At 39.9% G+C, this 15,013-nt stretch overlaps 2 protein-coding genes across 3 annotated transcripts in view; one reads left to right on the forward strand and one right to left on the reverse strand.

Moving 5' to 3' along the window:
* Positions 1-15,013, forward strand: part of OTOGL (otogelin like) — a 156,158-nt gene that overhangs the window by 13,795 nt on the left and 127,350 nt on the right. For both annotated transcript variants that reach the window (XM_059683705.1, XM_059683706.1), the window contains exons 7-8: positions 5,247-5,368; positions 11,705-11,910. In XM_059683705.1, coding sequence (XP_059539688.1) covers positions 5,247-5,368; positions 11,705-11,910 — 328 coding nt within the window. The remainder of the gene's footprint in view (positions 1-5,246; positions 5,369-11,704; positions 11,911-15,013) is intronic.
* On the reverse strand, positions 7,779-9,226 carry LOC132225793 (splicing factor U2AF 65 kDa subunit-like). Its single transcript, XM_059680759.1, has one exon. The coding sequence runs from the start codon at positions 9,186-9,188 to the stop codon at positions 7,779-7,781; it is 1,410 nt and encodes a 469-aa protein (XP_059536742.1). The 5' UTR covers positions 9,189-9,226.

Consider the following 15,013-nt stretch of genomic DNA (forward strand, 5'->3'; position numbering starts at 1 on the left):
CCTTCATTGAAGTGATCTTGTGCAGTGTCTCACCCTTTTGAGGACTAAAGTGTCAACTAGATAATCTATCCTTTGATAATAATACACAATGCTGAACTTGCTTCTAGAGCTAATAGATACTGTTTCTACTTGGCCCTGTTTTGCTTGGTGGAATTTGCTTTCAGATCAACAAATCCATTTGTTTTAAATATCATCTTTCCCCTGATTATAGAAATACCAGAGTCCTGGTGCATGAAAATTCATGCACTGGAGGAGGGGTCCCTCAGCCCGGCCTGCCCCCTCTCACAGTCTGGGAGCCCTCAGGAGTGGAAGGCGACCCAGCACTCAGGGGAAGGCGATGCCCCATCACACCTCTGCTGCTGCCACTGCTGGCAGCACAAGCCTCAGCTGACCCTGGTTACCTGAGCCTCGGGCGGCCCTGGGTGGCTGGGCAGCCATCACCCTGGGTGGCTGGGGGGCTGAGGAGACTGGGGGACTTCGGAGGCAGGCGTGCCTGCCGCCCTGGCGTGGCTGAGGGGACTGGGCGCCACCATCTTGTGGCTATGGGTGCTGCCATCTTTGAGTATGGGGCAGTCAATTAGCATATTCCCTCCTTATTGGCTGTGGGCACCGCCATCTTTTAGGGCAGGGCAGAAATTAGCATATTCCCTCCTTATTGGCTGTGGGTGTCGCCATCTTTGTGATGGCTTGAGGGTCAATTAGCATATCCCCTCTTTATTAGATAGGATTTCACTTCATTTGTAGAAAAGTTTAAAAATTCAGAAAAGTCTGAAAAATAATACTAGAATTATAAGTCAAGAGTTACCTTTGCTAATGGCTTCATATATTTCCTTTTACACTTTTTTTCTTCTGGGTTTTGTACACATTTATAATATTAAACTCATATTATGTATACTTTTCTGTCCTATATTTTCACTTAATATTATATGAAGAACTTTCTTGCATTTCAAATATCCTTGACAAACACTAATTTTATTAGTTATGTTTGTTTCAACTTATAGAATATTCAAATTATTTAACTATGCCCTGTTTTAGAAACGTAGGTTTTAAAAATATTTTCAGTATTTTAAAACATATATTGATAAACACCTTTATGAACATATTTTTATTCTCCTGATTCTTTTCCCTTTAATTTCAACTTTACTTTTTATGAAAATAATACATGCACACAGTTTAAGAGATTTCAGCAAAGCTTACAAAGCAAAAAATAAAATAAAATAAGATAAGATAAAAATAAAATAAAATATCCCTGCCTTCTTCCACTCCCAAGCCCCAGCTGAAGTCTGGCTCTTCAAAGGCAATTACTTCAACTTCTTTTGATGTTTTTTTCTGGCTTTTATTTTACATTTCAAAATACGCTATTATTTTTTTTTCAAAGATAGGCCTTACTCACTTCTTACTATGGAAAATGAAGAATCATCTCAGGTGCATCACCCTTCCTAACCCTAACACACACACACACTTTCTTTCCTTCCTCCTAATAGAAGTATATTACCATTTTTAGTTAAATCACATGTGTGTTTTTTCACTTATTTCCATTTATGTATTATACATATATGGATAATATTCATATAAGTATTGTTTAGAATTGAGCTTGATAGGTTATTATGATTTTACTAGAGGCCCAATGCATGAAATTCATGTGAGGGGTTTGGTCCACACAGCCCCGGCCAGGCCTAGCAGCTGCTCACAACCTTGGCCGGCCCTCGCAGCCTGGCTTCATCTGGAAGGTCGTCTGGACAGTCGTTCTGCTGTTCGGTCTAATTAGCATATTAGCTCTTTATTAAATACTAGAGGCCCAGTGCACAAAAATTTGTGCACTCCGGGGGGTCCCTCAGCCTGGCCTGTGCCATCTCACAGCCTGGGACCCCTCGGGGGATGTTCATCTGCTGGCTTAGGCCTGCTCCCCAGGGGATCGGGCCTAAGCTGGCAGACAGACATCCCTCTGGCAGCCCGGGAGTCCTCGGGGGATGTCCACTTGCCAGTGGGGAGCAGGCCTAAGCTGCAGTCGGACATCCTTAGCGCTGCTGAGGAGGCGGGATAGGCTCCCACCACCACCGCTGTGCTGGCAGCCATCAGCCTGGCTTGTGGCTGAGCAGAGCTCCCACTGTGGGAGCACACTGACCACCAGGGGGCAGCTCCTGTATTGAGCATCTGCCCCCTGGTGGTCAGTGTGTGTCATAGTGACCAGTCATTCCCAGTTGTTCTGATGTTAGGGTCAATTTGCATATTACCCTTTTATTATATAGGAGGATTTTTCTTCGTTGTGCATTTATATAGAGTTAATATCCTAATTTTGATTTGCTGCATGTGCTATACAGCAATCACTATTTTTTCCCCCTCCAAACTCTCTAGCACTATAAAACTTCTCAGTATGGTCAGATACTTTAGGAAATCCCTCAGTTTTTCCTTCCCCTCCATGATGTGTCCATTTCTTAGTTCTTTATTCTCTGCTCCCATTGAGACTGGCTGTCTTGGAGCCCACTGCACACCTAGCACTTGGGATTTCTCTTCACCATCCTCCTGGAGAATTTCATTCTTGTTTCTCCTGTGTTGATTTCTCTGTTTTTTGGGTCCATAAAATGTCTACTGATCCTAGAACTTTGTTCATACTTGAGAGATAGGCTCTGTAAAGCTCATTTAATGCTCCAAACATGAGAACAGTGCTTTTTGTAGTGTTGATTGAGCAGAAATCTATGTATTCATCCTTGTTTTAATTGACTATATTTTTGAGTTGTTTTCTTGAAAGAAAAGACACTTTGCTAGAAAGTGTGCATGGAAGTAATTATCTTGAAACCTTGATTATAAGTTGTAAATCACTTTCAGAATTTTGAAATGCAATCCTTTCTGATTTTTGACATTTTACATATGGCCTTCCTCAACCTCCTGCAGATATTTTTAGTTATTCTCTTTATCCCTAGGGTTGTGCAATTTTGTGAATATGTAAGTTTTTTTTAAAAATTATTGGGCTGGGTATGGGTACTTCATGGGACCTTTTAAGCTTTAAAAATGACTCAGTATTGGAATAATATTTCTTTTTGTTTTTGGAATAATATTTCTTTTTCTTCCTCTCTTTTAGAATTTTCTTTTTCTCTTTCAGAAATTCTGTGATTCAGATATCAGAGCTCCTGAAATAAGTGGTTGATTCCTTAACTTTCATGTTAATTCTTCCCTATTTTCCATCTTTTTTTTTTTGGTTTACATTTTGGGAGATTTATTTCCAACTCTTAGATATTTATCTTCTAATCATTCTATTTCAGTTATAGGTTTCTCCTATGATACTGTCAATATACAATTCTTTTAAAAAAAATATATTTTATTGATTTTTTACAGAGAGGAAGGGAGAGAGATAGAGAGCTAGAAACATCGATGAGAGAGAAACATCGATCAGCTGCCTCCTGCACATCTCCCACTGGGGATGTGCCCGCAACCCAGGTACATGCCCTTGACCGGAATCGAACCTGGGACCTTTCAGTCCGCAGGCCGACGCTCTATCCACTGAGCCAAACTGGTTTCGGCTGTCAATATACAATTCTTATTTTTATTCTTTGAATTTCATTTTAACATAATGTTATTCTTCTTTCCTGAATGATATAACTCACTAACTCACTTTTCCCTCTGAAGAAATTAGTTATGAATTTTTGGAAGTTTATTAAAAAATTTTGATTACTTTTATATTTGGTTTATATATTTGTATTTCATATTGCAGGCTTTTATCATGATCCATGAATGTTTATTCACATTTGAGGATTAGGCTCTAAAAGCTGATCAGAAATCTCTAAATATATGGATGGGGACTTGCTTGCATGGTGGGAAATTGAGCAGGGAGCCTCTAGGTTCATTAGATATGCCCCAGATATGAGTATCTGTACGTCCTTTTTCCATTTCATTTCTCCCCCCAAAAATTTCCCCAATATCCTGAATGAGGTCAGTGCATGGATTCCTGGATACTGCCAGCATTTTACGCATACCTCTTCAGGCTTTTGCACTTGCTATTCCTTTGCCTAGAATGGTCTTCTGACTTGCTCTTATGCCTCCTTCATCTTTACTAGAACTTCCTCTTATTAGTGAGGCTTTCGTTGGCTACTCAACTTAAAATTAACTCCCAATCTTTGACACACATTCTTTATCCCCTTTGTCTGCTTAATGTTTCTCCTTCGTGTTGTCTAGCATCATATATATTTTAGTTATATTTAGTTATATTTTTTATTAACTGTTTACCTCTGATGAAATAAAAGTTTCATGAGAGCAGGTGTTTTTATCTGTTTTGCTGACTGTTACATCTCTCAAATCTAGAATAGTAACTGGCAGATAATAAAGGATCGATAAAATTTGCTGATTATTCATTTAATATATATTTCATTTATTCAGTATTAAGCATTTATCTTATAATTGGTGATTTCCTTATCACTTTTATGCTTAGAAAGTTGTTTTCTGTCTATATAGTTACTTATATTTTCTTTCAGTTATGTTATGTTTCCATCATTATACTCTATTTTGTGAACCTTCTGAAATTAATTTTGAAAGAGGTTGTTCTCCTTTCTCTGTTTCTTCCTTGCTTTCTCTTTTCTTTTTACTAATTTATTAATTTTCCCTATCCATTTATTTTTTGAAAAACAATCTCTCTTCCTTAAAGTGTCTGGGCGATTTTATTTTTAGTGAGGTTATAGTTACTACTGCAATCTTTACACAAAGCTTTATGTATAGCTCTATTTGAAGCTCGATTTCATGATTCTCTAACAGGTAAAAAATATGGATATACCAATTACAAATGGCCTGGCCAGCATGGCTCAATGGTTGAGCTTCAACCTATGAACCAGGAGGTCATTCGGGGCAGGGCACAAGCCTGGGTTTCAGCTTGATCCCCACTAGGGTATGTGCAGGAGGCAGCTGATCAATGATTCTCTCTCATCATTGATGTTTCTCTCTCTCCCTTCCTCTCTGATATCAATCAATAAAAATATATTTTAAAATTACAAATGTGTTTCTTTGTGGTGCTCTACAGTCTTATCAGACTATTTTTTCTAATATACACCATGAATTAACTTGTACTTTATGAAGTTAATCCTGTTGTCCAATTTCTGAGATGAATATTTGTTTTCTTTTAAAAATCTAAAATGTAGTTATAATTTTGTATAGTGTCATAGGACTAATGATGCCATAGAAATATAGACATATATTGTAGTTTTAGTAATTGAAATGAAGGCTTATATTCCTATCCTTCCTTTTGTTTTTCTCTCTTTAAGGTTCATAATAGCCCTAAGTGCCTTGGTTCAGTGTATTATTGTTACCGATCGATCAGTTTGTTCTTTTCAGACCAACAGGAAATTCGAATTTATGGGCATGAAATAAAAAAGAATGGAATCAGGTAAGATGGAATAAATGATGTAATGAAAATAACAGATGGACAAAGAGCACTTTCAAACACCTCACACTGAAAGTGAATTGTGGAGCAGGAAGAGAGAATTTCTTTTCAACAATAACCTTTAAGTTATATCATAGATACCAGAACTTAGGTAGGCTCCAAGGCCAGCCAGGTGGCCAGGAATCTAGCCATTGTAACCTCCCTAATGCTTATGTAGGATACAAATATGTTTACATAGGTGGAGAAAAGATGATCATATCTTTTTCTAAGAGACTCGGGAGATATCTTCATAGTTGAAGTGTTCAATCATTTTTGGCCTCTATCTTTCTTCGTTCTTTTTTTATTTTTAAAGCAGAAACTTTAAATCTCTGCAAGTCCTTTCCAAATTTATGTGAATGAAGTTTGGGTGTCACTTGAGTTTTTCCATTAGTGTTCTGACAAAGATTCAGAGCCAATATGTAACCGGCCTTCTTGAATAGATCAAAGAGGGGGCCACTATGGTTTTCTGTCTGCCAAAAATAATATCTGAGGGATTTAGGTAAAGAGATATTTACTTATTAAGTCAGTGGAAGGTTTTATACATTTTAAACTAAGAATACTGTGGAATAATCTGCCTTCCAATCTAAATAATTATAGAGATATTTAGTCTTAACTATTTCTTGGCTGAGGTATGCCAGGAAAAGGAAATTACCACATGGAACAATGCTATCCATCCTTCAGAATTCATTAGCAAGTGTTTGAACCAGAGGGATTCTTTCCAGTGCCATGGCCTGGCCAACCTAGGTGCTGTTTTTCTCAGTTTAGATTCCTTAGAGTCAACAGACGGTACAGAAAGGACTTTGGATGAAGGACCAGGGGAGTCAGGCACTCTGCAGTAGCCGGTCTCTCTGGGCTTGTTTTCTTGATCAGTTGGGTTCTGTACTTCTAATTATCTTATAAAAGAAACAGCCATTTGAATGGGAAGATAACACACTACATATGTATTTCCTGGAACCAAATTTAAATAGAAATGTAGAATTCCCTATATGGGATTTTAGGTAACATGATTGACACTTTAAAAAATCATGTTTTATAAAGCAGAAATGGCATTCAAGGAGATTTTCAAGAATACTAACCCTTTGTTAATCCAAAGATATAATATTTAAGTTTTAACTCAGAGATGTTGTATGATAGAAAAAGGATGGCTTTCTTATTAACCAACTAACTTGCTTATACTAACGCTGTATCTGGCCTAGGGCCTAACTCATAGCAGGTGTTAGAGAAATGTTTGACAAAATGAAATCAAATACGTGAGGCTCTGCACATCACATCTCACCTCTCTGGACTTCTGTTCTCACCTGTGCATATGAATCTGTAAATAATTTTTAGCATTAATCAGTGCATTCATTTTAGTTTACATTGTTAATGTTTCTTGCTGAGGTTGGAGTTTTTCTTAGATTTCTGGGAGATTATCTAATTTTTCCTATTATCCCCCATCACCACTAACATCCTTTTATGTTATAGACATCAGAACGATCACATACACCTTTTATTTTAAAAAACAGTTTATCTAATCAATTTACTATGAAAGAGATAAATGACAAATGACCAAAACAAAAACTACCCACAACAAAACAACTATACCTCTATAAAATCAATATCCCATTGCTATAAAATATTTTTATACAATCTGATTCACTTTTTTATGTATACCTTTTATAAACTTATAAACTTAATATTATTCATACTGAATTTTACTATGCATTTAATATGAGTTCCTCATGTTTATAATTTTAAATATTAACAGATTATGGAAGCAATTAGCTAAAGTCTTTTTATTTATTCTCCAAAGTAAATTTTTAGTTATTTTCCTATTCTTTTGACTAATTATCTGTAAAAATTTATATGCAGACATCTTTGGGAAAATGGATAGATATTTTGAATTATTTCTTTGTGGGCTATCCCTTTGTTAATGAGTCTGTCTAGTTTTATAGTTTTTGTATCATGTAGCCATTCTTTTCCTGAAAAGGAACCCAGTAATTAGAAGTTTTGAGAGAAATGTGTAAATATCCCTATTAACCTCCCGCCTCACTCACATTATAGTTTATAATTTTCAGTTAGCATGGCTATCGTAATAACAATGATTTTTGCCTTCCATTTCTTGAATTATAGCACCTGCTCTTTTCTGTCATATATGTGACTAGAAGGGGAATAGTGTTCTTTCAAAAGTATCCTAGGCAACTTACTATGTTTCTAAAATGTCCAATTATTTAGTTTTCTTTAGTTCGCATATGTTTCCCACTTCCTTTGTACGTTCACATGCTTGTGAAAAGTGAAAAGACTAGACGGTGGATCAGGAATTTAAATACTCAATGTGACCCTTAATTCGAAGGGGAGTGGCCCCCAGCCAGCCCGCCCCCCCCCCCCCCCCCCTCTACTCGAAGTCCCGGCGGTGGTAAGAGTCGCGGTCACAGTATTTTGTGACAACCACTCTGTTGGCGAACTTGCGACCTGTCAGGCCCTGCATGGCTTTCTGGCAGTCACACACAGAGGCGAACTCGACGAAGACCTTCCCGCAGCCGGGCACCTCGACGCCGTCCACGGGCCGGGGGATCTCGATGGACTTGACCAGCCCGTGCTTGCTGCACTCGTCCCGCACGTCCTCCACGATCTCCTCGTACTCCTCGTCGTCCAGCAGCTCCTCGGGCAGCACCGTGTTCAGGAGGCACAGGACCTCCGTGGGCTGGCCGCCCATCTGCACCTGGGAGCTCAGCAGGCCCGGCACTTGCAGGGTCACGGGGGTCTGGTGGACGGCGCTCGGCGTGGCATTCTTGGCCCCCACACTCGCCCTCTGCACCTGCAGTGTCCTGTCCCCCAGCTGCATCCCGTTCAGCCCCGCCACGGCCTGATCCGTGACGCTGATGTCCACGTACTCACAGAAGGCGTAGCCCTTGGAGAGCCCGGTGGCGCCGTCCTTGACCAGGTGGAAGGCCTTGAGAGGCCCGAACGATGTGAGCAGCTCTTTCACCTGGTCCTCGTTCAGGTAGCTGGGCAAGCCCCCGACGAACAGCTTGTGGGCAGAGTCCGGGACCACGGTGGACACCACGCCGGGCAGGTAGGCCGAGGGGCTCTCCGACAGGCCGGGCAGGGGCTGGTAGTCGTGGGGCCGGCGGATCTTCAGCGACTGGCCCTGGAAGATGATGCCGTCGAAGGCCATGGCCTGGGTGGTCTCGTCCACGGAGCGGAACTCCAAGAAGGCAAAGCCCTTGTCCTGGTTGATCTGCGCGGCCAGGACGGGGTGGCCCGGGGCCCGCGTCAGCCCGCCCAGGCGCATCTGGGCGTTGAAGAAGTCCATCATGGCCTCCTCGGTGAGGCCGAAGGGGATGTTGCCCACGTAGAGGCGCCGGGCCTGCCTGGTCATCTGGCTCCCCACCCCAGGCACGGGCGTCGGGGTCGCAGCCAGCCCGTCCGGGGTGGCGGTGGGGAGGAGGGCGGTGGCTGGAATCTGACCCGCAGCTTGCATGGCCTTGTACTGCATGGGGGTGACGTGCTCAAAGCCGGGCGGCGGCACGTCCCAGTATTTGCGGACCTTCCTCTTCTTCTCATGGCGCGGGGAGCGAAACGATCGACCCTGCTCCTCTTTAGCGCCTCTGGCCAAAGGTTTGCTTCGTCGCCGCTGGTCCCGGGATGCGCTCCGCTGGTCCGGGTTGCGCCTGTCGCGGCTCCGGCTGCGGCGCTTGCGGTCCCGGCTGCGGCTGCGGCTGCGCTTGGGGTGCTGGTTCTCCTTGTCTCGCTCTTGCTTATTCTCGATGAGCTGCAGCTCGAACTCGTGGAAGTCCGACATGCTGAGAGGGCCGCTTAAGGGCCCTGAGCAGCGCTCACCTCGCCTAGCTGCCCGCCCTAGCCGCTCACTCCAGGCAGGTCCAGGGGTTCCCAAAGGTGTGGATGGAGTCAGGGAAGAATGAAAGACACAGAGACAGCGGTCAGTCGATCAGCATAGCGAAGTTCTCTTGCTGGGTTCTCTCGCCAGGATCTCCAGACAAGTTCTGTCTTTATTCTCGTGTTACATCTGTACTTATACCCGTTGATTTTAATCCTATAAATTCTATTCCAAAGGTTAGGGCATTTCTTATCTCCATTCCAAGATTACTCTATTGTTCTATTAAACTACAAGGACGTAACTGAAGGAGATTATCCTAAATAAAGATTATGTAGTTTAAGTGTGATTGTTCGTAGTTAAGGTGATTAACTACCCACCTGGCACTTTAGTTAAGGGAATTTACTGATTTATTCCCTTCCTTAATCCTAAACAACCTTTCTCGGATAGGTGACCTTGGTTAAAACACATAGCGCTAAGAAGGGGAGCAAACATATTAAGAACAGTATGCCATGTTCAAGAACAGGTCCCTTCAGATATATGCAAGAAAATGAAACTAGACCACCAACTTACACCATACACAAAAATAAACTCAAAATGGATAAAGGACTTAAATGTTCGACAGGATACCATAAAAATTCTAGAAGAATCCAAAGGCAAGAAAATCTCAGACATATGCCGAAGCAATTTCTTCACTGATACAGCTCCTAGGGCACTTGAAACTAAAGAAAAAATGAACAAATGGGACTACATCAAAATAAAAAGCTTCTGCACAGCAAAAGAAACCATCAACAAAACAACGAGAAAACCCACTGTGTGGGAAAACATATTTGCCAATGACATATCTGATAAGGGCCTAATCTCCAAAATTTATAGGGAACTCATACAACTTAACAAAAGAAAGATAAACAATCCAATCAAAAAATGGGCAAAGGACCTAAATAGACACCTTTCAAAAGAGGACATCCAGAAAGCCAAGAGACATATGAAAACATGCTCAAAGTCACTAATCATCCGAGAGATGCAAATCAAAACAGCAATGAGGTACCATCTCACACCTGTCAGACTGGCTATCATCAACAAATCAACAAACGACAAGTGCTGGAGAGGATGTGGAGAAAAAGGAACACTTGTGCACTGCTGGTGGGAATGCAGACTGGTGCAGCCACTATGGAAGACAGTATGGAGTTTCCTTAAAAAACTGAAAATGGAACTCCCATTTGACCCTGTGATCCCACTTCTAGGAATATATCCCAAGAAACCAGAAACACCAATCAGAAAGGATATATGCACCCCTATGTTCATAGCAGCACAATTCACCATAGCTAAGATCTGGAAACAGCCTAAGTGCCCATCAGTAGGTGAATGGATTAGAAAACTGTGGTACATCTACACGATGGAATACTATGCTGCTGTAAAAAGGAAGGAACTCTTACCATTTGCAACGTCATGGATGGAACTGGAGAGCATTATGCTAAGTGAAATAAGCCAGTCAATAAAGGAAAAATACCACATGATCTCACTCATTCGTGGACAATAGAGACCATTATAAACTTTTGAACAATAATAGATACAGAGGCAGAGCTGCCTCAAACAGATTGTCGAGCTGCAGCGGGAAGGCCGGGGAGGGTTGGGGGGCAGGAGGTAGGGGGGTAAGAGATCAACTAAAGGACTTGTATGCATGCATATAAGCATAACCAATGGACATAAGACACTGGGTGATAGGGGAGGCTAGGGGACTGTCTAGGGCAGGGGGATAAAATGGATACATATGTAATACCCTTTGTAATACTTTAAGCAATAAAAAAAAAAAAAAAAAAAAAAAAAAAAAAAAAAAAAAAAGAACAGGTCCCTTGAAAAATAAGCTGTGCAGATGTTTCTTCCCTGTGTCAAGCAGCAAGGGTGGACCGGCTTCCTGCAAATTCCCCCATTTTTATTTTTTAAATGACAGCGCCTGTAAATCAGCAGCCACCTCTCGAATTAGGTTGTTTAAGACTCAGAGGAAGACTTGTTTGTGACTTTGCCAACAGATCAGTCCGAGGTTTAACCCTATATCGGCTCTCCACATGTTTGTACTTCAAAATTTTGAGCCAACACTTTTTAAAAAATCTTTAACAATCTAGATAAAAAATACATTAAGCTCATTATTCAAAGTAGACATAGTTATTTTCCAGATTATAAAAATCAGTGATATTTAGCAGAAGTGTGTTTTTGGTTGGTTGAAAGAATCATCCAATTATAAGTATAAAATCTAAATCATCATGGAGAAACGGATATAATTTTTGTTGTCTTTTTATTTCAATATTGAATTTTTCAAAACACAATATTTTCTATATGATGGTTGCTTGATAAATCTAACTGCATAGTTTATTCAATAATTTTGAATAATAACTATGTTTTACCTAATTGTCTGTTACTACGAAAAGAATGATCTATAATTGATTCTTCATTATAATTAAATTGCCTTTGTTCCATTTTTCAAGTTTAACATTGCCTCAGACAATTGGACAGGTTTCTGTTGAGAAACTAGCTGACTACATTCTGGTGAAGACAACCTTTGGTTTTTCATTGGCTTGGGATGGAATATCTGGAATTTACCTCAAAATATCTGAGGAGCTTAAAGGGAAATCATGTGGCCTATGTGGAAACTACAATGGCATTCAATCTGATGATTTCATCATTCAACAAGGTAAGGGGAGCACAATAAATGTGCGGGTACTTCTGAGGTCTTTCTCCTTCACCAGTCAAGCTGTTTGTACCCAGAAGGGTACAACTTGTCCTAGCTTGGGTAAAATTAGTAGCTCTAACTTGTCTGTTTTAGAAATGTTAAGTGCAGTTTGAATGTAAAAAAAAATATTTGTGTCATGCTTGAAAACCATTATTTATTTTATATTTGCAAAATTAAGATACAGGACTTACTCATGTAACAAATATTAATTGAGCATGTACTTCATGTCAGGCACTGTTGTACTGTTGTAAGAGCTTGGAATGCATCAGTGAATAAAACAAAGACTCCTTCCTTTTGGGGACTTACATTTTAGTGATTCAAATCCATTGGAGAAGAATTATTCACTTTTGGACAAAAGCTATTTTGCATCCAGTCTTGATAGGAATAAAACAAATGACTGCCAAATAATAGTTTTGCAAAGATATTTAAATGTGAACAGTATTGTAAAAGTTGAATAACTTGAAACTGTTTTTTTTATGAATAATGATGTCTCTATCATCATTTATCTATTTATTCAAAGTCATGAAACTAATCTCTGTAAACTATTAAAAATGTGTTCTCTTATACTTTGGTTACTAGTGTGTACTGGCAATGGAATAAGAGAGTCACAGGACACAATCATGATTTAGGTCCACATGGAGAGGTGTAATAAAAAAAGAGTACTGTTCTTAGTACCAGTAGACATGGTTGTGAGTCCTGTTTCTAGTCTTAAAAGCTTTGTTGTTTGGGGCAACTCATTTAATCTCTCTGATGCTGTTTATTCAGCTGAAAAATAGGAATATGGTAAGTCTGAACCTTAATAGTTATCAGGAATAATAAGAACATATCTTGATATTATTTACAATAACAGTTAATATAAGCACATAACTATATTATTCTCAACCCTTACAAGATTCTGTAAGATGGGTGGTATTTCCTTAATTTTTTAATGACACAAGGTGGTCTGCCCAATGTAACACAGCTTGTAAAATGCTGCTGTCAGGGTTGGATTACAGATCTGAATATCTCCCAATCCTATGCTTAGGTAAATGTGTGAGAAATGGACTTTCGATCTGTAAAGTACTATATAATACTTAAAAAAATATGTTTTTATCAATTTTAGAGAGGGAGGAAGGGAGAGGGAGAGAGAGATAGAAATATCGATGAGAGAGAAACATCAACATTAATTGGCTGCCTCCTGCATGTCCCCTACTGGGGATTGAGCCCACAACCCAGGCATGTGTCCTGACTGGGAATCAAACCTGTGACCTCCTGTTGCATGGGTTGATGCTCAAATGAGCAGCACTGGCTGGGCTACAATACTTGTTTAATATTATAAAATTAATAGAGAAGTTTTGCCCACATGTCGTGTTTTAAGGCACAGTGAAAATCCCACTTAGAGTCTGTGTTCTGGACTCAGACTGTGAGATTCAAATCCTGCTTTGCCATTTATTAAATTTTCTAAGTTTAATGATATAGTGATAGTATATACTTCATAGAGTTGCAAGGATTAAAAGAGACAACCCATGCAAAACATTTAGTACAGCATGTAGCACATAGTTAATGCTCAGTACACTTTAACTAATTTATAATTGCTTCCACATGGTCTCAATAAACCTATAATGAAGCTGAAGTAAAAATGTTCCATTAAAGACATTTAAGAGGACCTTGTTAAATGCACACATTTACCCAAGATGCATAATGCGTCATCAGGATTAGTTCACAAGTGGCTGGTGAAAGAGCAGGGCTTCAAGGAGCCAATTTCCTCATATGTACAATGGAGATAATAATAATGACCCTGAGATCTTCCAGCCTGTGAGGATGAAATGAGAAAATGTAACTGAAAATGTTCAAATTCTGTGAGCACAATACAAGTAAACTTACAGTATTGAGATCGCCATGAAATGGTGTTTTGCATCTAATTGGAGATTTAGAGTGAATCTTGAGAGCAGGGATTTAGACTCAAGCAGAATCAATCAAATGGTGATTATTAATTTCTTTTTGTTCTATATGAAAGCGTCACACACAAAATAATAACACTCAATTCAGTTCTCTGTATTAGAGTTAGAAAAGACTGCTGTGGTGGTGCTCCTAGGTCAGCGGATCTCAACCTGTGGGTCACGACCCCTTTGGCGGTGGAACGACCCTTTCACAGGGGTCGCCTAAGACCATCCTGCATATCAGATATTTACATTATGATTCATAACAGTAGCAACATGACAGTTATGAAGTAGCAACAAAAATAACTTTATGGTTGGGTCACAACATGAGGAACTGTATTTAAAGGGCCAGAAGGTTGAGAACCACTGTCCTAGGTAATCCGGGGAACGTTGTACGGAAGTCTGGACAGAAAACAGCATGTGTTCTTATTAGGATTTGAGTTAAAAGTCAGACAGACTTCGATAACCTGGAATATGAAGTGGTTGTTCACAGGGAGATAACTGGGCAGCAAAGGGGTGTTAACAGATTATAAGTGGAAGAAGGCTGGCAGGACTGAATTGCGGAGGCCAGGCAGCAGGCCAGAAAGACCCCAGAGAGTATGTGGGAAGAGCCTAAAGAGAGTTCAGCTCTTTCACAATTTTATTGGTGCACAGTATAAAGCAGAGTAATTAAGGAACTAACTTACAATAATTTATAGGGATGTGACAAGAACCTGACCTCCTCTTTTCTTCCATGTGCTAGTAATGCAAGAAGTTTTCTACAGATGAGCTGTGTTACCTTTAAGATCCTAAAGCTAAAATAACTCAGCCTGTACTTTGAAAGTCAGTTGTACTTTGCTGATTAGAGAACTCTTTAGAATCAGTGAGTTTAACTGAATGCCATTGAATGCACAATTTATTAAAATGATTAAAATTGTATTTCTTTCTGCATTCCTACTTATTCTTCAGGAATGACTTCACAAAGAAATGAGGCTTTTCCAAATTTCTGTGAATATAGAAAGATTTTAATTTGTTGCTAGTTGAGCCTCTGCTCCATAATTCATGTCTGTAGCTAGCTACACATTAACATAGAGACCCTGGTTTACCCTTCACTTTCTCACCATAATTAATATGCCTCACTTGCATTCTTAGAAATGTCACAATAT

This window comes from Myotis daubentonii, chromosome 2 (assembly GCF_963259705.1).
Source record: "Myotis daubentonii chromosome 2, mMyoDau2.1, whole genome shotgun sequence".
Classification (NCBI taxonomy): domain Eukaryota; kingdom Metazoa; phylum Chordata; class Mammalia; order Chiroptera; family Vespertilionidae; genus Myotis; species Myotis daubentonii.

What these genes read in the sequence shown, in the direction of transcription:
- LOC132225793 (XM_059680759.1), bottom strand. Translation starts at nt 9,188, where the DNA reads ATGTCGGACTTCCACGAGTTCGAGCTGCAGCTCATCGAGAATAAGCAA.